This window comes from Parasteatoda tepidariorum, chromosome 6, assembly GCF_043381705.1.
Source record: "Parasteatoda tepidariorum isolate YZ-2023 chromosome 6, CAS_Ptep_4.0, whole genome shotgun sequence".
In the NCBI taxonomy this organism is placed as follows: domain Eukaryota; kingdom Metazoa; phylum Arthropoda; class Arachnida; order Araneae; family Theridiidae; genus Parasteatoda; species Parasteatoda tepidariorum.
The window spans coordinates 71,897,382-71,921,905 of record NC_092209.1 but is presented as its reverse complement, the minus strand read 5'-3'; the positions used below and the strand labels follow the sequence as shown (position 1 = coordinate 71,921,905).

General features: G+C 31.6%; 1 protein-coding gene across 6 annotated transcripts in view; it reads right to left on the bottom strand.

Annotated features, from left to right (window-relative positions):
* LOC107454441 (importin subunit alpha-1) overlaps positions 1–23,283 on the bottom strand; it is a 48,195-nt gene extending 24,912 nt beyond the window's left edge. For 2 of the 6 annotated variants that reach the window (XM_071182589.1, XM_071182591.1), the window contains exons 1-3: positions 23,154–23,283; positions 15,210–15,391; positions 12,901–13,073 (exon numbers count right to left, since the gene is read on the bottom strand). In XM_071182589.1, the coding sequence (XP_071038690.1) occupies positions 12,901–13,073; positions 15,210–15,391; positions 23,154–23,168 (370 nt within the window). In that variant the 5' untranslated portion in view covers positions 23,169–23,283. Of the gene's footprint in view, positions 1–12,900; positions 13,074–15,209; positions 15,392–18,672; positions 18,808–23,031 lie in introns of those variants that run through there. The other 4 variants (XM_071182588.1, XM_071182590.1, XM_071182587.1 and 1 more) reach the window with 4 other exon arrangements.
* Between the last annotated feature and the right edge of the window lie 1,241 nt (positions 23,284–24,524).

The window sequence follows — 24,524 nt, the reverse complement described above, 5'->3', positions numbered from 1 at the left end:
TATTCACCTGTCTATTGGGTTTTTTTTTTTCATTTATTCTGAGGGGAAAAAACTTTTCATTAAATATTGTACAGATGAGGTTAATATTAGAAAATTAAATAATCAAATACAAAAAAAAAAAAAAAAAAAAAAAAAAAAAAAGGACACTTAAGCAAAGCCAAGGCGAATGGAAAAGCTGACTGACCAGTGTAGAAACACAGCCAATGAGCCAATTCCTTGTCCTTGAAAACTAATTCAGCGCCAAACTAAAACACCTCCTTCTTCTTTGTACATTCGCTTTACTGAGAAGGTATTTATAAGTTAAATACATTTAAACATGAAAAACTTCTAATGAATGTTTCAAGACATACTTTTCTTACTATGCAACATTTATTTATATTTGTACGCGCATTTAAACTGCAATTAATTCCAAAATAGCGAAGAACTACTTTTCAAAGGCGGAGTATTACATTTCCTACCTTTCTCTCCAGTGCCAACTTAAGGTGGAATGGACTATAACAAGTACAAGGTATAACTATTTCAAATAGGGGTGTGGGTCACTATTTAGGATATATTTTGTCTCGGGTGGGGGAGAGAAAGGGAATCTTTTTCTTCATATTGCCCTAAAGCAGTGTTATTCTCTTATGCGAATTCTCTTATGCGTTCTCTCTTTCGAATTCTCTTATGCGAAATATCTTGCAATAAACGAATATTCCAAACAAACTTATTTAAAAACAAAGCTAGCCATGAAAATTTACGCTTACGTATTTTTCTATTTGCTATTTTTTTTTCGGAGTTAGCAGTTAATAATTAGTGGTGTCAACAGCCAGTTGTGATTTTTAACTTTTATGGAATTTTTTTTTATAGTAAAAAATGGACTCAATTTTTATTAGTGGTACACAGCGTTACGAAAAATTTAGAAAGGGTACACAAAAGTCATAAGTTTGGGAAACACTGCCCTAAAATAAAGAGAAGCTACCCTCCCTGAAATGCGCTATTCTTGTTTCCTTAGCAGCAGACGGCCTCAGATTTAGTGGCGGAGGGAGTTCTTACCGTAAACAAACTATAAGTCAAAGAGGGGTAAAACACTCGTCGCTCACTTCAATGTATAACTAACAGCAAGTTTTGATTTTTTTTCTTTCAATTTTACCCCTAACACCTGTTTAAACCAACTAATGAACAGGACCCTTTTGAAGTGACCACCTATTGTATCCTTATCTTAACTGAAAAACGAAAATTTCATTTTAGTTAGTGAAGCATTTCTCCAAAATAAACAATTTTTTTTCATTTCAGTACCTCTTCTTCATGCAATTAGGCGGCGACAAAAAACAAAGAATGTCAGTTTAAACGGGGAAGTTTAACATTAGTTGCATACACAATGATTTGGTTCCATTCGTGTAAGCGGGTTATTCGATTATCCGACATGCAATTAAGTGGACATGACGCAAGAAAGTTGCAATCCGTTTTTCGCTCGAACGGTTTGTAATAGAATGTTTTAATGTCAACAGTAACCTTCGTGCGACGAACTATTAGTATGCCAAATTTCATTGTTCTCTGTCGGATGGGTTAGTCCAGGGGTGGCAAACCTTTATGTCTCAACGTGCAATTTTTTCTAAAAAAATGTTTATGAACTAGTTAACGTATAGTTTGTCTAAAGTAAAAACTCGCCTAGCCATTTGTCAAGACCCTTGGAGGTGACTATAATAATGGAGTCTAACTATTTCAAGGGATGTGGGGTCATTGCTTAGGACAGATTTTGGCTAAGATTCGGCGAGGGTAAGAGGACTTTTTTTTTCGGTCTATTGTGTTAGCCCTAGAGTGAAGAGAAGCTATACCTTCCCCCCTCCCAATGCCCGTCTGTGTTAACATTGTTCGTCAATTCGGACATTAATAGGGCAGATTTGTTGGCCTCTCTTACAAGGGCACCATATTAGGTGGGCCAATGCTGCTCCCACTGTAAGGACAGATAGTACAGAGAAGTAAAGAACATCCATGCCTTGCCCAGGATTCGATCCCAGAACCTTTCTGGTGCAAGGGCTGTTCTCTAACCCTTCCACAGGCCGGTCGGCTAGCTACCTTCCCTGAAATACGCTATTCTTGTATCCATAGCAGCAGACGGCCTCAGACCATGTGGCGGGGGGAGTTCTCAGCTTAGACAAACTATAAATACTCTGTTAAATTCTGCATCCATTTATAATTACATTCATGTTTTTAAAATATAGGAAAAAACAAGTGAGTGCGAGCGAAAAGGACACATTGCCTCTAACATAATTGGATATAAATAGGAGAACAGATTTTAAATTATCTTAAGTTAAAGCTAGACGCCCGGTGGCTGAGTGGTAGTGCTACGCGCTCCCGTGCCACAGCTCCTGGGTTCGATCCTCAGGCCGAGCAAGGTTGACTCAGCCTTTCATCCCTTAAGTGGGTAGACAAATGAGTACCAAGCATGCTTGGGAACTAAACACTGGGGGTTCCGCGTTCGGCTGACCACTTAACTGGAACATCTGCTCCTGCACCCCAGAGCCCAATGTCAATAAAACTGAGATGGGCCCAGTAGGCCTTGGCTCCCTTGGGGCTGCCGCGCCACTGATCAGAATGTCGCACGTCATAACACTTCCTCCTTCCTCGCGTATAAAATTCAGAGCCACTCCATTTCATATTCACCATGAACTGCAAATTTCACACTTTTATTTATAATCGTGAGGGTCACCCTCATGCAGAGCAATTTGCTGTTTTTATGGAAAATGTTGTTGTAGCTCATTTACGTCGCATTAGAGCTGCACAATAGGCTATTGGCGACTGTCTGGGAAACATCCCTGAGGATGATCCGAAGACATGCCATCACAATTTTGATCCTCTGCAAAGGGGATAGTATCCCCGCTTCAGTGCACGAAGACCTGCACGCGAAATCGAGCACTTTACGGTAGAACAGAAAGCAAGGCTCGGTTGAGCCATTGTATTCAATTGCCTCATTGACTTTTGACGAGCTTTACTCTTAAAATCTTGGAGGGTCCCACCACGTTCTGGAAGGCCTGCTAAGGCTGATAAAGACACGATAAAGGAATTAGTTGATGCAAATCGGCAAAAAACAACACTTGAAGTCGGTGAGAGGTTAAATATATCGAATCCAACTGTTTATGACCACTTTAAAGACCTGGGTTTAACCTCGAAGCTCGATATATGGGTTCCCCATGTTCTCACGGAGAGAAATTTGTGTCGTCGCTTTGACGTCTGTGATTCGCTTCTCAAGCGTCACGAAAATGATCCATTTTTGAAGAGCATCATTACTGGGGACGAAGAATGGGTTGCCTGTAACAATGTCAAACGCAAGAGATCATGGAGCAAAAAATATGAACCGGCTGAAAGCATTTCGAAAGCCAATATCCATCAAAAAAAGGTGATGCTGTCTGTTAGGTGGGATTTTAATGGAATAGTTTTTTTTTTTTTGAGCTTTTACCGGGCAACACAACACTTAATTCGGAAGTCTACTGTCTTCAGCTGGACAAACTGAATGATGCTCCTCAACAGAAAAGGCCAGGATTAATCAACAGAAAAGGTATAGTGCTCCACCAAGATAATGCGAGACCTCATACAAGTTTGATCAACTCGCCAAAAGCTTTTTTGGCGAATTTTTTGAACTGTATTTTTGGACTGTAAAACCTTTACTTTAAATGAGGAGGTCAAAAATCACCTGGATCAGTTTTTTGCCAGCAAAGACCAAAAATTTTATGTGCATGGAATCATGCTACTACCAGAAAGATGGCAAAAGGTGTTGGACCAGAATGGCCAATAAATAATTTAATAAAATATTTATTCATTATACCAAAATTGTCTTTCATTTCCCCCCCCCCAAAAAAAACGAAATTACTTTCCGAAACCAATAGAAATGGAAACAAGGCTTTCAAAATTTTATCCAATACAACTGGATAAGAGATTATTGAACAAATTTATTCACTGGACATGCTAGAACATTTTTTCAAAGAGCCAAATAATTACTCCATTTGTTTGGACTTGATGTTTAGCCCAGCGCAATTGAATTGTAGACATTTGTTCAGGGCCGTCTTAATAGCATGAAGGGCCCCTGGGCACGTAAATGGTTTGGGCCCCTTAAACATGAATTACTGCTTAAGATCGAAGTATAAAAATTTCACAAACATTAAATATAAAATTAAACATTTTTAAAACATGCAATAATTTTGACAAATTTAAAAACATCTTGAATTCTCTGAAAATTTAATACACAAAAAATTAAGCTTTTTCAAGATATTTATAATTTAAAAAAATTTTAGATGGTAACCAGCAGTAATCTTCACATTCAAAATAATTTTTAAAAAGGCAAAAGGTAATCGCAATAACTAAATGAAGATAAATAAAGATATAACGCCTTAGCCAAATAAAAACCTTTAATAATTATTTTAAACAAATTTTGCGAACTTTTTTATTCGCAAATTCTTTGATTATTTCATCAAATTCGATAGTCATTAACACATCACTTTCAATGCACATCAGACATAGCCAGTTCAAGCGTTGTTGTCCCATAGTGCTGCGTAATTGATTTTTTATTCAATTTTAGCTTAGAAAACGACCGCTCTNAAAAATAACACATCACTTTCAATGCACATCAGACATAGCCAGTTCAAGCGTTGTTGTCCCATAGTGCTGCGTAATTGATTTTTTTATCAATTTTAGCTTAGAAAACGACCGCTCTCCGGTACAATTTGTGATCATCATGCACAAAAAAATTCTTAATGCTATTTCAATGTTGGGAAATATCGATTTTAAGCCACCAGAAACAATTGTTTCATACAATGCAGGAAGTTCAAAACTATTTTCTTCTGAATTTAAAAAATTTTTAAAATGGATGCATTCATTTAATATGTCATCATAATCTAAATCATTCTTGTACGTATTGACTAGATTTTTGCATTTATCACTCAGTTCATTGAATTCAATGTCCATTAGATTACTTAAAAAGTGAAAATTTTCCCCAATATTTCCATACGCTTCTCCACGTTTACTTATTTCTGTTATTAGCGAGTCTAAAGCAGGTAGAAATGCCTCCACTTTAAACTTATCATTTCCACTGAATTTGGTTTCCTTTTCAGGACCATCATTTCTTGTGAGACGTATACTTCGAGTTCGGTCGCGTTTAGCTAAATACTCAAATTCGCAATTTGGCATTTTATTTTTTGCTCTAGATTCATAGTCACTATATTTCTCTCTGAGATCAAAAAAATATACTTTTAAGGAATCAAAAAGTTTAGCAGCTGTACTCAAATTCATTTCAGGTGATTGCAAAAATAGGCTTGTTTTATTCACCCTTTCTAGAATATCACTCCATAATATAGTAAAAAAAATTATTTCTAATGTGCTCATTTTTTTACAAAGTTTATGAGCTTCCCTCTTCGTACTTGCATCTTGTTCAGCGTCATTTGATAATAAATAAAGAGCTTGTTGAATTTTTTCATAACCTTGATTTAATGAATGAACTGCGTCAAACCGCGATGACCATCTAGTGCCTGACAACTGTTTCACAACTTTTTCACCATTTAGAGTAGAAATTAAAATACTCCATCGGTGAGTTGATAATGAGAAAAAAGTATACAATCTCTGGACAAAATCAAAATATCTCACACATTGCACAGAGCTCTCAGCTGCCTTAACTCCTACCAAGTTAAGGCTATGGGCAGCACAAGGAACGTAAATTGCGAACGGATTTAGTTCACGAATTCGTGCTTGCAGTCCAGAATATCGACCTGACATGTTTGCCGCATTATCATACTATTGTCCTCTGCAGTTCGATAAGGGAATTTCATTCTGTTTAAAATAGTTCACTATATTTTCGGCTAAGTCTTTTGATGCATGGGAAAATATAGGAATGAATTTTAAAAACCGTTCTATAGGCTTGCTTCCCTTAACATACCGAACTGTTAAAGTCAGTTGATCTGTATGAGAAATGTCAGGAGTGGAATCAACGCTCAGGGAAAAGTATTTTGACTCCTGTAGCTCTTTTAAAATAAAATTGAGAACTTGTATTCCCATTATGCCAATAAACTCTTCACAAATATTTGCTGACAAGTATGACGTTTTTCCTCTCCCCTTGTTTCCATTCAACTCCAAATGCTCCTTTAAAAAGGGATCAAAATCACTAAGGAATCACCCAAGAAGTTTCCATTTCCTATTGAACCAAGTTTTTGATTATCTCCGCGAAATGATAAACCTCTAGATGCAAGAAATCGAATTGTAGCAACAACACGCGTAAGTATTTTTTGCCACTTTTCTCTTTCTGAACAATATTGGTCAATGAGCATAGAATCTACGCTCCCACACTTTTTATGTTTTATAAAGTATTCTCGCAAACATGCTTGGTGGTCTTTTCCATTTTCATGGTCTAATATTACTTTGTGGCTATGTTTCCAGTCATTAAATCCTAATGTAGAAAATGGCGATTCTTTGTGTGATAAAAGACGGCAAACAAAGCAAAATAGTTTTCCTAGGGATGGTGAATACAGTAGCCACTCACGTTTAATGCATTCACCATTACGCAGCTTTCGCTCAAATACATTTTTAGTTAGATACCGATTAACAGTTTGATTATTTGGTCCTGTTTCATATACTCTACATGAATTACTGAACTCCCTATTACTATTTTGGCATGATGATGGTCCAACACGAATCCAGTAATCTACCAGACTTAAGTCTTTCACGTTCCAGAGACCAGGATCTGTGGATTGGACAGAAAGCTTTTTCTCATTCAATTCTTTTTCCTCTGAAATTTCATTGTAGACCTCATCAACAGGTGCCAAGCCGGGTTCGGTTGAATCTTCACTTAAAATTGGTTGAGCATTTGTAAATGTTGAACTATAATTTTCTGTCGTTGAAGTATTTTGCGATTTTGTCTCTGATGATATCAGCCATGAAGTAAGTTTAGGCAATTTGCTGATTTTTTCTACTTCCGCTGCTGCTCTCTTTCTTTTCTGACATCCACTCAAAGCAGTACGATTCATTTCTCAGAAGAATATTTCAGCTGAAAAAAAAGTGTTAAAAAAGATACTTCCATCAATCGAACTATCATGCTATTGATAAATGATCAAGATCTACAAAAAGCAATTGATCATGCAATTGAACTGCTGAAACAATTAATTAAGTCAAAAACATTTTGTTAATATATACCTGACAGAAATGTCTTTGTGTATAAAAATGTAAATATATAAAAGTAGTTTCGTAGTTTAATGTAAAAATCATTCATCGTAATGTTTAAATAACCTCACGATTCTTCGCAACATGATAATCTTCATTATTTCGTATATATAACGGATATATGATTACTTTCACCCTTTTCCGGGGCAGTTTTGGGGCGCGATAGCCAGGCTGGTCGGGTGTTGGGCACACGTCCGAAAGGTCATGAGTTCGATCCCCGGATGATGAGTTTTGTTTGAGTTTTTTCTTAAACTATTTTTATGAAAAGCAATGACTCAGGAGATAGAGCGTTCGCCTTCTAATGAGGTGAACCAGGTTCGAATCCCAGCGATGGTCGGTCGATACGAATTACGCATCCGGCTTACACATCCGTGCTGACGTAAAATATTCTCAGTGGTAGACGGATCATGGATTAGAGTCCCCTTGCCGTCAGGCTAACCGTGGAGGGTTCTTGTGGTCTTCCTCTCCATGTAATGCAAATGCGGGTAAGTTCTACCCAAAAGTCCTCCACGAAGGCAAATACTTTATCCTGGAATTCCCTTGTCTTCTGGATTGGGTTCAAAATTAGAAGATTACGCAGTTGAACATTAGTAATCGTAAAAAATTGGGTCAGCTGTTCAACGACGGTTATAAAATAAAACTATTAAAATAACACAATATGTGATTAAAAAATAACACAATGATAAAAATATTGCATCTATATGATACAAATTTATTTATACTGTTGCAAATAAAAATTTGAAAATAAACTTCAAGAATCGTTCTCAAGAAATATCCTTAAAAAAAAAAATTATTTATTTTACTAATTCGAAAAATTAAACAGAATTGTTAATGATCTTTTTAGCATTAGTCAAGTTTTTAGAGACAGTATGACTTAAGACTTGCTCACATAAATTTATTTTCAAAAGCGCTATGACGCGTAAATATTTAAAAATTACATACTTATATATGTTTATAATAATCAGGGGTCTGTTTAGAAAAAATTTGGGTCCGTTAACGGACCCTTCACAAAATATCTTTTCAAAAAAACGGACCCGTCACAAATTTGTTTATCTTCATTATTGTTTTGTTAATCGAATAAACCCTTCCCAGGGCAGAAAACAAGAAAGATGGATGTAAACGAATTTAGTTTTGTCTTCGGCAGAGGATTCTTCCATTATTCGCCCAAAATGAATATTCTACGTTCAGAAGTATAGGTTAAATACCAAATATTTGCATGTTTCATCTCCAATTCAATAGTAGCAATTGCTGTTTATTTTTGAAAATTTAATTTTTTATTATAATTTTTCAGTTCCGAGCATAATCTTGCATCTATTTACAATTAAAAAACTCATTGAAAAATTTTTTTGCAATAACCGGACCCTATTTGCACAAATTCATGAAAGCAGGACCCTGGTTGAAAGAATGTAAAGAATTTTTTCACAATTTTACGAAAAACGGACCTTTTAAAAAATGTCTGGACAGACCCCTGATAATGCAAATTCACTTTAACAATCAAACTGAAATAAAGAGTAAAAAGTTAATTTTTTTATTAAATTGTTTAAAAAAACACGTTGTTTAAACTGTAACAAACAAAGTATGGTTTTGATAATATTACATAATATATTAAATAAGTTACATTTACATAAATATTTATGTCACCCTGTATTCATTCAACCAACGTGAGCAATAAAAATAACAAGTACAAAAATTTTTTACTATTCTAGAGTTTGCACATAAGCTGCAAGTAAACAGAACTTATTAGATAAGTTCAAAATGAAAATTTTAAAAAAAGGAAAATCATAGACATATGCAAAATAGGGGAAGGGGAATAATAATGAAAAATATAACAAACAACTGATTTTAAAAAAAAAAGAAAAAAAAAAGGATGAAATTTAAAAAAAAAAACGGAAAATAAAAGATATCTTTTCATCAGCCCACATGATTATATCAGTAAAAAAGAGTGCTTTCTGATATTGTATCTGTATAGCCAAAGCAAAATATATTAATACAATAGTGTGAGGAATTTTTAAAAATTTCATCCTTTCTTTTTTCTTTTTTTTTTAATCTGTTGTTTGTTATTTTTTTCATTACTATCCCTTCATTACATCCCTTTTGTATATGTCTATTATTTTCCTTTATTTTATCTTCATTTTGAACTTATATATATATATATAAATATACATATATTTATGTTACAAAATATTAAGATTTTTTTTTATTATATTTGTTTTAGTAAAAAAGCTTTTGAATTTTACAATGAAGTTAAATTTCTTTATTTGTTTTTTAAAATTGTTATTGTAAATTTACAAAGAATGCTCTTTTTTGTAATAATGTTTTAAATAAAAAAATAAAATAATACTAAATACTAAATAATTTTCGAATTCACAACATTAAATAGTGAACATGTAGATGTTTAGAAATAAAACTAACTATTTATACTTTCGAGTACAAATATAAACATTTTATTATATATCTCGTTAATTACATAATTTGAATAAACAATTCAAATTTATTATAAAATTTTGATATCGATTTCATTCAATCCAATTGAAATCTCATTTTCACCAAAAATACTGCCACAACTTTTCACTATAAATGACAAAAAATTTTCAAAATCTCATATCTGGGACAAAAAAGCTCGTAAAGTCATTTACTTAATCGCGTTTTAAAGTTAACGACTTGTACTTTAATGTGTAAATAATAATTTTTATGCAAAAAATTTTGTCACAAAGTAGCAACTTCTCAGACTTGAATTTTTTTTTTCAACAAAAAAAAAAAAATATTGCTTTGTTCAAATGTATAAATTTTTGCAAAAAATTGAGATAAATTAAATTAATAATTTTTAGGTGAAAGTAGAAGACCTGAACATAATATCCCGAAATTTATATGAAAATTTATTCATTTTTGAAAAAGTTATGACACTTTGAAAAATGATAATTTTTAAGAAATTTTAAGTGTCCCTCATAATTTGGCAGGGTACTGTACTTTTTTTTTCAATTACAGCAGTATACAAAAAAAAAAAAAAAAAAAAAAAAAAAAAAAAAAAAAAAAAAAAAAAAAAAAAAAAANTTAGTAAAATTTCTGCTAATATTTAGACAGAAACCACAGAATAGTTTATGATAACAGCATTTTGACAAAGAAACGTTTTATTCATTTATAAGTTCTGTTTTTACTTTCTAGTTTCTTTTGCACAAAATGATTATTTTCTCTTTTTTCAATTCATCTTTAATAAAATAGCACTATTTTTTTTTTTTTTTTACTTCTGATTCTTTCATATTTTTGTATTCTATGTTATTCTAACACTACATAAATTGAAATATACGACTACATTGAAATATAAATGTATTAAGTAATTTAATAGAAACATTTACTTACCTCCCAAGAAATGGATTTCTTTCAATCCAAAGATGAACTTTATTAAGAACAGGAGTTCTCGATGGTACAATTTATTTAGAAAATGATACTGTGCGCGCTTTGTAAGAGAAAATTTAAAATGATTTTGTCAGAGAAAGTCTCTTCAAAATCACCAAGAAAAAAAAAGAAAGAAAGAAAATATCAACAAATGTCTCCCCCTACTTAAATCCCTAAAACATGGATAAGGGCTTAATACATCTGTTTTCCTAGAAATTCTAGATAATTGCCTGTTTGAGGCAATTCATGAATAGATAGCCAACAAAGAGATGGTTCTGTGGATATCCCACATTTTTAAAACATCGCAAAGGAGTGCAGGGCCATAAATAAGATAATTTCAAAATGCAACGAAGTTCTTTTCAATTCGTTACGCTATGCTACAAATAGCCTCTTGGACTAGCAAAATAAATGGTTTCGCTCCTCTGATTACTCGCCAAAAGGGTCCCCTTGGAGCGAGGACAATGTATGAAAGAACAGGAACAAACTGAAAAGGAAATGCAAGTTGATCACCTAAAAATTTCATGGAAATGTAAAACTTCAGGCGTCTTTTTAAGTTGTCATGATAACAAGCTATTCCTGTAATCCCTTTTCACTATAATCAATCACTATTTGTAGAAAGAAAAGAAAAGTATGCACTTTAAAGTGTGTAATGAAGGAATTATTTCAACTCCCATTGTAGAAAAGAAAAGTATGCACTTTAAAGTGTTTAATGAAGGAATTATTTCAACTCCCATTGATGAAGAAATTGTAATTTTTAAATTTATTTATCACAAGTTTTTTTTTTTTTAAGTATAATCTATAAAGATTAAACTTCTCAAGGGCCCCCGGGCACTGCCCGGTTGTGCACATACGTAAAGACGATACTGTGAAAATTGTAAGAAAACAAATACTCCCATAACTAAAGGTGAAGATAGATGTTTTAATCCTACTGATGATTTAGTAGATCAGACTGATTATCAGGAAATCGTCAGTTAGCTTTTATATTTAGCAAATAGAACACGACCAGATATTGCTTTTGTAACTACTTATTTATCACAATTTGATAAACGTCCTGAAAAAAGGCATTATGTTTTGGCTAAAAGAGTTTTGAAATATTTGAACGGTTCAAAAGATAGGCATGTTTTATGGTAAGGAATTTGGTCTTTTAAATTATAGTGCGGATGCAAGTTAGGGCAATGCAGAAGGAGAAAAATCTTTTTCAGGCTGTGTAATTATGATAGGAAATTCTGTTATAACATGGAAAAGTAGAAGACAAAGATGTGTAGGACTTTCAACATGTGAAGCTGAATTATTTGTTGCAGCTGACACAGCTCGAGAACTTAAGTGGATAATAAATATGTTAAATGAAATGAACTGTAAAAAATTTATTAATGCTCCTGTTACTATGTTTTCTGATAGCCAAGTAGTTATTGACTGGTTGAACAATGGTAAATATTCAAACAAAACCAGGCATGTGAATCTTAAATTTCATTTTGTGCGAGATATGATTGAAGATAAAATATTAAAAACTGTTTATAAGAATACTAATGATAATATTTCTGATTTTTTAACTAAAGCTGTAACTTTTGAGAACTGAATTTTTTCTTTGGAAAAAATAAGATTAATTTGAAATTTATGTTAAGAGAATTAATATTTTTCATGTGTATATTGTTATTTGTATTTAAAAGTGAAATCCTTCTCGCAGGGGGAGATTGTTGTCATTCCCTGGGAAGGATAGCAAAGAAGTCTTTTTTTTTATATACCGCCAGATGGCGTTCTTTTTAAATTTGTATGTGTTTGTCTCTTGTTAATAAACCTTTACTTTCTCTCTGAATCTCAATCTACGGACTACAACTTTCATTATTAAACCATCACTAGTAAAACTTCCAATTAAAATTTTATATACAACCCCTGTCCTTTTTAGACAGTTTCATCATTCTATTTTTTTCAAGTACTATTTTTAAAAATTATTAGGTATCAACACAAATAGAGTACACCAAAAAATGATCATTCAAATGAGTGAAACTGTGCATGTCAGAATAATATTAGAATTTTAGAAAAACATTGGCAAATCAATTCCCATACCAGCTAACATTGGAGAAATAGGACAACGGGGATTTTACCCCAAGACATTTTTCGGGATATATCGTGCATAATCATGTAAAGTCAAAAAGAGAAATTCAAAACTGGAAATAATATAAGCACTCGCATTTAGCGAAGTAAAAAATATATATAAATCTTTATGTAATGAACATTTTTTAAAAATCATATTAATAATTACTTTAACTATAAGCACTCGACATACTGCAGCACCGACAATAGTGCCATCTGTTGACAATATTAACTTACCTGCTATTTTTCTTAGGGCCCATACAGCTTTCTCTGCAACATTAGCATGTGGAGAAGATAATAAACTTGCAAAATTAGGGACTGCTCCTGCCTCAACAACAGTTCTTCGTTGGACAAAATTGCCAGATGTAATATTCGCTACTGCCCAACAAGCTTCAAATTGTAAGGGGATGCTAAAAAAATTGAAGGATTGAAAACGAAGACTAAATGCAAATTCTTAAAATAACAATCTGATGCGGTAACTTCAGGGATGAGAGTAGTAAGAAAGTAAAAAAGAGGAAATCCTAGATTAAATAAATATACATATATATATAATAAGTAGAAGCTAAGATATCCAAAAATTTTGACAAAAAAAATGCAATTTTTAAACCATGTGATTATGAATCTCGATTAATTTTAAAATTGTATAAATATGAATCAATTGCATGATTTTAAAATCTTGTGAAAATGATTTTAAATTGAGAGAATATTAACTCTGATATGCGGTTTTTATATCTTGGGAATATGAAACTCTACATTGGATTTCAAAAATACGAAAATATAATAAATCATGATGTGTAATTTTTAGATAGCATAAATACGAGCCACGATGCATAATTTTTAAATCACGTGAATAAAAATTGAAATGAGCAACTCAGGTAAATAGAAAGAAAAGTAAAATAGACATTTTGTAATAATATTGCTATTTTTAAATCTCGTTAATAATAATCGCAATGCACAACATTTAAATTGCGTGATTAAGAATCGCAACACGAAACTTTTAAATCAGGTAAATATGAAAATCGATGTATGATATTAAAATCGCGTGAATAAGAATCGAGATATTAGCAGATTCTGGGCTTGGGATTTCTAAAAGGATTGTTTGTATTGTTTTTGTTGAGCCATAAATAAAAATTCAAAAGATTAATTGAACGAGCAAATATATCTTTTCACAGCAAATCCCCTGACAATTTTTTAATTATTAATTTGTTGGTTTTTGCGCCAGCAAACGGGAAGTAGCACGATCTGAATAACGAAAGTTTGAGCTATCTGGCGGGCGAGGGGGAAATATGGAAAATCTTATTTTCTGTGCTTAAAAGTGGAGAAAATAGCTAAAATAAGTAAAAATGTGTGAGGGTTGGTAGCTACGTAGTTTGAACTTTCTCTTTGAAATTTGGAAATAATTATTCTATTTCAACGACTGAATTTTCAGAAAAAGCAGATTGTTTATAAAAATAAAAAGGCTGAAATTCAAGACAAAAGCAAAAATCCGCTTAAATGCTGAAAAATCTCATCCCTGTAACTTATATTTTTTAACACTGATATGGTTTAGAGCTACGAACAGCTATCAGAAACCAGTATTGTAGTAAAATGCTGGTTGATATGCCAAATGTTAGGTTTAGTTCAAAGGCATCTGAGTCAGAACCTGTTATGTTGTTGAAAACAGACAGTATTCAGGGGTCTGTCAAGGCCGAATTTACTACCGTTTAGCGGTACCGTCATAAATTATATTTTAGGAAAAATAGTAGTTTCACAAATTCAACTTTAGGAAAAACGGTAGTTTCACAAAATACTTTTTCTTAAAATTTTATTTTTGTAGGTATACCTTAAGAAACGATAAATCTATATTTTTACCATGTTTTCGCATTGATTTTTTAACATAACTTTTAATTCTTCACAAATTATGTCTAAATTTTCACAAAATAGGTACCTCTCAGAAAAACCTAGTCAGACCCCTGGTATTACATGTTTACTATAATGATCTGTAAATTTATTTACTTTATGCAATGAATTTTATTACTTACTTTTTAAATAGGTAAGCACGTAAAAAATATTAATAAAATAAAAAAATTAAAAATTAAATTTCTTTTAAAAATTGAAAACAGAATTAAATGTTTTTCTAATACAAAGTGAATTGCAGAATTCAAAGTGACTTTTCGGTTATCAATCCAGATAACAAATTAAATCTTAATAGTTAATTTAATAGTGAAAATCTACTGATTGACACTTGATTCAATAGACAAATTAGTTTGTAAGAAATTTTTAACACTTATGAGACTTAATAAAAACATAACTTTGGTAGCATGTGTAGATAACTATTATTAGTTTAAAGAATTAATTTTTCTTATATTTCAAAGTTTCTTTATACAAAATTATATGTTTAGTAAGACCCTTGAGTCCTATATAAATAAAACTTCTGAATTTCTAAAACTAAACTATGACATATTCAGGGTGCATAGCCAAACCTTTCAACAAAAAATAAGAATTCAAAATATTTTAAGCACTGTATACATTAACAAAATGCAAAATAATTTTCAAATGTTACTTACTTATCATGACATATAAGAAATTGTACAAGATAGGGAACAACTCCTGTAGCAATCATAGCATCTATAGGTGGACAACTTTTCCTGGAAAGTATTTTTCTAGCATTCTGAGCAGCAATGAATTGCTGATGAGCATCCTGACTACAAATGCCTCGAACTATTTCTTCCATAGACATTTCGGTATCCTATGAAAATAAAATAAATTTAAAGAAAAATTCACTATTAACCAAGTCAGGGTCTGAAAAAACCAACCATAAGAAAAAAAAAAAAAAAAAACCGGGGGAAATTGGGATTTATTTGGAAAAAAAAAAAAAAAAAAAAACTGAAAATATTGGGTTTTTTCCTGTAGTGCTCATAAACTACTTACTGTGAAAATATTTTTATTTATCAAATAGTGTTGTATTAGCTTAAAAATAGAAATAAATCCAAAAAAGTTTATCAAATATATATATTAAAATAAGTTTAAAGAATGCAATATCACTAATACATATTTGAATCTTTATTCTTAAATACATAACATCTCACAATTTTTAACTGAAACACTATAAAATATAAATGCAACAGTAATATAAAAGGAACAAGTATATTAATCTTTTTGTTTTTGTTTGCTTTACATATATATATATTTACAAATTAATAATACTTATTACAAATTTATAATTAATAAATATTTATAATCAGTAAAAACTAAAATTTCCATTCTAAAAGATTCATTTTTTATTTATTATTATTATCATACAGCAGATTCAAAGTATCTACATTTCTCTCTTAGGAGACTTTTACGAGTTTTGTAGCTTTATCTATTCCTAATCTATTTTGTAGTTTATTCAACACCAAACCGAAAGTTGAAAAGTGTCTTTCGATAGAGACAGGGAATGCTGGTGCTGAGAGTAAAGAAAAAAGAATTGGCAGAATTTTTTTTGGAAGAGTTCCGTTTAGTCGCTGAGGAAGGAAGATAACATTCCTGGTGGAGGAAACCAGTTTTAATCTGATCGTGACGTTAGTGTCTTTTCCTTCTCATTAGCTCAAATTCTCTGACTACTCTTTGGAACTTATCGGTTAAGCTATATCAGTTACTAAGTAACCGGTTTTGATTCCTTGTTCTTAAATAATGTGTACAAAATTTTAGTTCTTGAATAAAGTACCTGGAATTCGCTCTTGAATAAGGTAACGGATTTGAGGCACCAAGGAGAGTCAACAGTGACATTATGTTCTGAGCAGTACACTGGCGCCACAACCATAGGGGTCCGGACCCCCCCAATAATTAGGAAGCCAGGGTCCATTATTTTGAGAAAATATATATATATATTTTTTTACCATAACTTTTACGATCTTTTTCTTACATAGTGCAACTATTATATTACATAAATTAAATTTAAGGAAAATTAGTAAAAAATAAAACACATTAAAAAATGCAGATTAAAGAAAAGAAAACAGGTGTTTAGAGAACTGCAAGAATTGCCAAAGTCACCCTTTCCTTCAATAAGCAATAAAACGCTCTTTACACCATTCCTTTTCTTCACGCTGTCAACTGATAAAGATTGATTCTGTAGCACCCCTCAAAACCTCCCACGTTGTTATGTGATACCTCAAAAATAGCTGCCTTAGCTTACGCTTATGAGGAAATGGCCTTTGCAGTTTGAAATTGTCTTTATCTTATTTATTGCCCAGGGCTCTTTAGTTCTCTTCCTTAAAATGTGGGGTATCAACAGACTCATCACTTTGTTGGCTATCTATTCAAAAATTGTCTCAAACAGACAATTATCTTTCTTGGAAAATAGATGTATAAAAGCCTACTTTTAGGGATATAAGAAGGGGGAGCCTCTTGTTCACACTTTGTTTTTGTGATTTTTTCAAGAGAATTTCTCTGATTTATAATCATTCTAAAATCGTCTCATATACAAAGCGCTTACTCAATTACTTAAATTAGCAAACTTCCAGTTTCACATTTTGTTGTTTACTTTTGCATTTTGTTTTATTCATTGTTTTAACTATTAATTTACTGTTTAATTATTAAATTTTTTCTTTTTTTTAAATAAAGTTTGTATAAGGTTTTTTTAACAAAGTTTATCGTTTATTAACAAGAAGTCTAAATAAATCCATTTCTGAGCAGGTAAGCAAATATTTGTATTAAGTCACTCAATAAATTTATAATTGCATGTTTATGCACTGTAAAAATTATATTAATTGTTTTATAGTTTGCATACTATATTTATTTATATATTACATTAGTTCATGATTTTATCGTTCATTGTTTGTGCATGAATTCATTTTTAACTCACAGAGTTTGTACCTATTTTATATTTATCAAATCAATGTAACTTTTAGATTTTTAAAATTATAAATCAATTAGAATTTTTATGATCATTCTATAACTTTGCTTTTATTCCAGAAATTTAATGTCAGGCTTACGATTATAAATTTACATATAACTTAATAAAAAAATTTATATAAATATTGATTATTTATGTCATAATACAAAAAATTAATATCAGTTTACATTTTAATTAATTAAAAGAATGAAAATATATTTTAAATGCGAAAGTTCTGAACTAGCATTTTATGGTGTATTGGTGCTTGTTATGATTTTTAAACCTAACCTGGTGCAAAATTTGTATACTATGTTGGAATAACCAGAGAAAAAGTCTGAAATTGCCTACCCTTTTTGCTGTACATCATGTTGCAAAAACGAAACCTTTGCACATTAAATGTCATTTTATACGTACTTGTGTCTAAGAGTGTTTGTTAATGTTTAATTTTTGAAGCATATCAATACAAGATTAGCACCGCACAGGCAATTGCAAAAACTACTGGGAATGATTTGTGATATAGCAAGGTAGAAAAGAACTATGGAAAAATAGAGAATTAATGAATCAGCGAGACGTTGATTCCGATATTAGTGAAATGATTTTAGAACGGAAATCATTTTAAATGAATTTATATTTGGGGAATGTTTGACTATGCTGCAGTAATTTTTTTTTGGTACTTAAATTGTAATAAAGCCATCTATATACACGCACAATGACTATTCTCATTACTAAGCATGATAAACCATTCCATTATTAATTAATAAAATTTGACAAAAACTTGAACAACAGAATAGAGAATAATAATCATAAAACCATAATTAGTTTACTATGCATTTTTGTGAACATATCGGCGATGGGTCGTTATTGCATAACATAGTACCTATATTATTTGGGAAATAACAATCCTTATTTTTTAGAGAATTGCAATTTCATTGAGATGTTTTGGCTTATTTAAACTGTTAACATGAAAGAAAATAAAACATTCATCAGTTCACGATCTTAATAATTAGTGAATAATGCTTCTTATTTCTTAAACATTAAATGCAATACTTATTATCAGTGTGAAATTTTTTTGATATTGTAAATATAGTAGTGCAACATAGTATTGAAATGCATAATAACTGTGCATGTTTTGATAAAAGCAAAATGTTTGTTACCAGGGCCGGCCCCAGGGTAGGGCGATCCGGTTGGCCGCCCGGAGCGCAATGATCTAGGGGCGCCAAAATGATAGTTGACAAGATTGAGAGGTGGCAGGCGGAATTTATCATTTCTATTCTAAGCACATAATTCAAATAATATAATATATTTAAACATTAAGGCAAAATCTAGTTGAATTCAATTCAACATGACAAAACCACTCAACCACCGCCTTTCAAGAATTGACAAGTTTTTCGGCCCGTGGCAACACGACTGTACAGGAAACAACAATTTTGAAACCAAGCGAAACAAGATCTAACAGCCCTTTTAAACTCCATATAAAAAGGAAGTAGACTTAAAACAATGCATTATTTGCCACTAGACTTCGGCTGGTGCGAAATAAAATAGTTTGTTTAAATTGTTAGTGCATAAATATCTTTAAAAAGTGCTTGTGCAATTTGTCCAGTGCGTTTGGCTTCTGTGAAGGTAAGTGTTTTAATTTTTGTTTTCATTTTTAAAAACGAGTAAAATCCATCAGGCATAAGCCAAAAAAAGGGTGGGGGTAGATTTCAAAAATTAGAGTTTAGATCAAAACATGGCTTGTGTGGTATCAAATGAAAGGTAATTGAGTCTGGAATTGAATAAAATGCATTTTATTTTTTTTTAGCCAGTGGCACACAGGGGGGGGGGATTTCAAAAATTAGAGTTTACATCAAAAAATGTCTTGTGTGGTATCAATTTTTTTTTTTTTTTTTGACCAGTGGAGGTATCTACAATGAAGAGGGTATTTGGTGTTAATCATGTGCGCTAAACGCCCACAAATTGGCAGAGTATTTTTCATTTTGTTTGTCCTTCGTATTAAAAAAAATTGGGTAGTTATATATTACAAATATAAAAATAAAATGTAGGGAGTACACTCTAACAGTACCTCTCATATAAAACAGTACCTCTTACATAAAAGGTACAAGCTAAATGTACCCTTTATTTTCTCACGTAAGAAGCAATGTGCCTTTAAAAATGACAGGCGCCACAAGAAACTAAAGATCAGATGATTTTGAAAGTATCATTTTAGAAGCAACCGGGTTTGCTTCCGAGATTGACGTAGAAGCTAATTTCGAAACCACCACACCATGTCATCGTATCAGAAGCAAAACAAGAACGTTTTTGTATGAGGGCCCGGATGAACCCGTTCAAGACCTCAAACAAAAATATAAAATAGATTTTTTTTTACACTATAGATCAAGCAATAAATGCCTTGGAAACCAGATATAATTTGCTAAATACTCACAGTAATTATTTCAGATTTTTGAATAATATTTTTGGTCTAGAAGACATGCTACTGGCTCATTGCAAAGATTTGGAAGTAGTTTTAACTGATGGAAATTCGAGCGATCTTAACGCCCTGGAACTAGCCAATGAAATAAGCATAGTTTCGTCATTATTAACAAAAAAAGAAACCCCTGTTGAAGTTCTCAAGTTTATCGCTACACTTAAATTCGCACCAAACCTCAGCATAGCATTAAGAATCCTACTTACATTGCCAATCACTGTGGCTTCAGGGGAAAGAAGCTTTTCAAAACAAAAAATAATAAAAAATTATCTCAGAACGATGCAGACCCAAAATCGTCTCAATGGATTGGCAATGATAGCTATAGAACACCAAATTAGACTTGAAATCACTGGCTCGTGAGTTAGCCGAAAGAAAAGTTAGAAAGAGGGCATTTGAATTACTTTGGTTAGCTAGAATTTATTTATAATATGGAATATTAGTTTAGTTAGCATTACTACACTTTAATTTTTGTTATTTTGCCTTAAGTGCTAAATTGCTTATCTTGTTATCTGATGATTGAGTTTCTAATAAAACGTTTTTTTAAATATTTTTTTTCAATCTTTTCTTGACTTTCTGATATGGTCGCATGAGATCTACTTTAAAAAAAACGGGGGGGGGGGGGCAAAATTAAGGTTTTGCCCAGAGCACCAAAATTTCTAGGGCCGGCCCTGTTGTTACTCGTAGCATAGTACATGATCTGAACATAATTTAAGAACACTTCTTATTCTATCTCAAAACTTTATCCTAGAGAGGCAAAGGCGTCGATTCAGCCTCAAAGTTGAGGGGGCTTGGAATAAATTCATAACAATCAGATTGCATTATAAAATAAAAATAATGTTATAACGTATTTATGTGGGAAATCATAAACATTGAAAAGTGATAATATTTTTTAAATATTAATATTTATTACTATATTCGCTGTGCATGACTTTGATAAAAGTCTAATTTTTCATTTTTGTAAGTAAACAATTTTTTATAGAACTATCTACAAGCTAGAATATATAAAAAAAGAGTTAATAAGTAAAAATATATCAATATACGTTTAAAAACAACGCCATAACTCAGAAATAAAACAGTCAAAATATTCATTAGACGATTCGTTATTCCCCGTTGGTTCTCAACTGCATATCATGTTTTGTAAGGTAAGGGGTGGTGTTTACATTGTATTGTTTGTCTATGGTAAGAACTCCCCCCACCAAAAAGTCTGAAGCCATCTGCTGCTATGGAAACAAGACTAGCGCTTTTCAGGGAGGGTAGCTTCTCTTCACTCTTGAGCTAACACAATAGACCGAAGAAAAAGATTCCCTTTCTCGGGCCGACCAGTCAAAATCTGTCCTAAACAATGACCCCACACCCTTACTTGAAATAGTTATACCTCGTTACCACAGTCACCGGCACTGGTCCAGACGAATGGCTAGGGGATTTCTTATTTAAGACAAATTGTAAGTTGTGCTTTGGTTTGAATTTTATTTAAAGAAAAACAATTTTTCGAAGGCTAAAGAAGAAAAAAAAGAGTCGAGTGATGGAGAACATGTTCTTTGATTTCAGACGAGAAGAGGGAACTGATTTGTTGTCTGGCTCAAAGCCTTTCGAAAGCCAATATCCATTAAAAAAAAAAGGTGATGGTGTCTGTTTGGTGGGATTTTAAAGGAATATTTTTCTTTTTACTAAGCTTTTACCGGATAACACAACAATTAATTCGGAAATCTACTGTCGTCAGGTGGACAAACTGAATTATGCACTTCAACAGAAAAGGCCAGAATTAATCAACAGAAAAAGTATAGTGTTCCACCAAGGTAATGCGAGACCTCATACAAGTTTGGTCACTCGCCAAAAGCTTTTACAGCTTGATTGGGATACACTGCCCTACCCACCATATTCTCCAGATCTGGCGCCTTTGGATTATTGTTTGTTCTGGTCACTGCAAAATTTTTTGCACTGTAAAACCTTTACTTCATATGAAGAGGTCGAAAATCACCTGGATCAGTTTTTTGCCAGCAGAGACCAAAAATTTTATGAGCGTGGTAACTGTTTTAAATTAACTTTGCGAACTTTTATTGTCTTTTTAGCATTGGTGAAACATTTACAGAGACATGAGCTAACCCAAAACCTTCTCACGTTAATTTGTTTTACTGAAATATTTTTTCAGGAATGCAATGATATATTAACCTTTAAAAATTACACATTTATAAATATTGTAAACCTTTATCCGGAAATCATTTAATAAAACAGAGTAATCTAATGCAAGTAAAAGATTATCACCAATGTTATACGTGAATGTGAAAACAGGGCCAAATAAGAATTTGTACAATGGCATTTGAAATGTGGGCTATCTTAAATGGGTTTTTTAATGTTACTTATGATATTTGTATAGCCATGGTGGCTCAGAGACTAGTAACTTCACCCCTCAATGAGTTACCCCAGTGGGGGCTGGATAAAGGTTTAAAACAGTTGGTTTTTTATCGCTTTTTACTCGTCTGTGTCGTCAAAATTTTTTCTGAATTAAAAGTATTATTTTCTTAAAATTTTAATACTGAAATCATAAATACTGCTGAGAAAAAAAAAATGAGAGTTCTATGTCTTTTGTATTTCTTTGTGTAAATTTACGTTAAGTTTTTATGGTAACCAAAATGAACCACGTGATCGAAGAAAATCGAAATATCTCATCTTATCCGATTCTTTTCTTGTAAATAATAGAAAGGTAAATATACTTAATAAAATATGCATAAAAATTATTTCGACCACCATTATTCTAATTTATCATTTCTTAAAAATATGAATACTAATTCTGTCAATCAACTGAACAATTTTATTTTCCTTTTTAAGCACAACAATTTAGAATTACCGGTTAAAGAGTTAAACCGGAAAAAGATGAGAAAAACGTTGAACTTAAAACTGTTTTAAAATAAGTAAAGGAAATAATTAAACTTAAAACAGTCTTGAATTTTCTACTTTTTGTTGCAATTTATTGGAGTTTTATAAATATGTTTATTTTAATCAATATAATCTCTATTGTAACTAATGTTTAAGATAGTTCTTCCAGTATTACTTTTAATGTTGTATCTTTCATCTCAGAAATCCAGATCAAATCAAATTCATAGTAAAAAAAAAAAAAAAGCGAGTGTTTGCTTTTTCAAAACGTTTTGATTTTCAATTTTTAAAAAGACATACCATTTTTAAACACATTTTTAAAAAGCTAGGACAAGTGTTGAGAGAAAAAATGGGTCCTTTATATTAAGTTGTTTAAAATTAGCTCTATTTTTAGCTGTTAATGGCTGTTTAGATGTTTAGCTGTTCTTATTGGCGATCGAAATGGGCTGCAGGTGGCGTAGAGCAGAACTCTNATGTTTTTTTTTCTAAAAAAAATGAATGCTAGTTTATAAAAAATTTATTGGAAAAAAGAAGAAATAATCATTTAATAAAAACAAAATTGGAAAGTTATAACTTTTTTTTTTTACAAAAGTTATAAATGAATAAAATATTTATTTGTCAAAATGTTATACAATACTCTGCGGTTTCTGCCTATATACTTAGCAAAAATTTGACTAACTGAACTCTGTTTTTTTTTCTTTTCGTATACTACTATAATTGAAATAAAAATTATTTTCATAAAAAAAAAATTTGAAAAATATTTAGCTATGGTAAACTAACAAGCCTATCTCTCAAGGCAGTTTTCAGGGACAAATATATTTCTTCAATGAAGTAGTTAAAAACTTACGATTCACCGCAACTCAACTTTTAATTAATATTAATGTCAAAATTACATTTACAGCTTATTCTATTGATTCCCATTTTGAATCACACCTTAATATTGCACAGTTAGATCTGCATTATCAGGAAAATCTCTCTAGTTTAAAATTTTTATTTATCTACTAGCTGAATACCAGTTCTGCGCACAGGATAGAAAATAGAAAAGTGAATAATCAATAAATCGATATTAATCGGCATGCACAAGTATGCACCGAAGCAATTAATAAGGTTAAAATAATATTTATTATTATTTGTTGCTCTTTCTGAGGACTTAACATTAGATTAAGAGCAACACAGTTTTTAAGAAGCAAAATAAAGATTAACAATAGATAGCTGCCATTGATCAGGGATGCCAACTATTTATAATTAAAATTTACCACAGACAAATTTCTCCAATAATTTTACTAAAAAAATATATACAGTGGAGCATCGTTTATACGCCGAAGGGACCACCGAAAAACGTCGTATAAACGATAACGTCGTATAATCGATTTTTACTTCTAAAACAGAAACTGACTCTGTTTTCAGTTAATTTTGATGTTTAACGTGTTGATTTACATAAATTTCTAAATTAGACAAAGCAAAACAAACAAATAACCAAAGAAGAAAGATTGCAGTGAGCAATTTGAATGTTACCTCGAATTATATTTTCTTGCTATTAGTCTCTACAATGCTTTGAATAGCGAGTTGAACTTACTGCTTTCTATGATGCAATTTTAGATTTCTAATCACGGTCAAATCTAATGGCTGAAGCTCACTTGTACAATTTGCAGGAAAAAAGAGAGCTTTTAC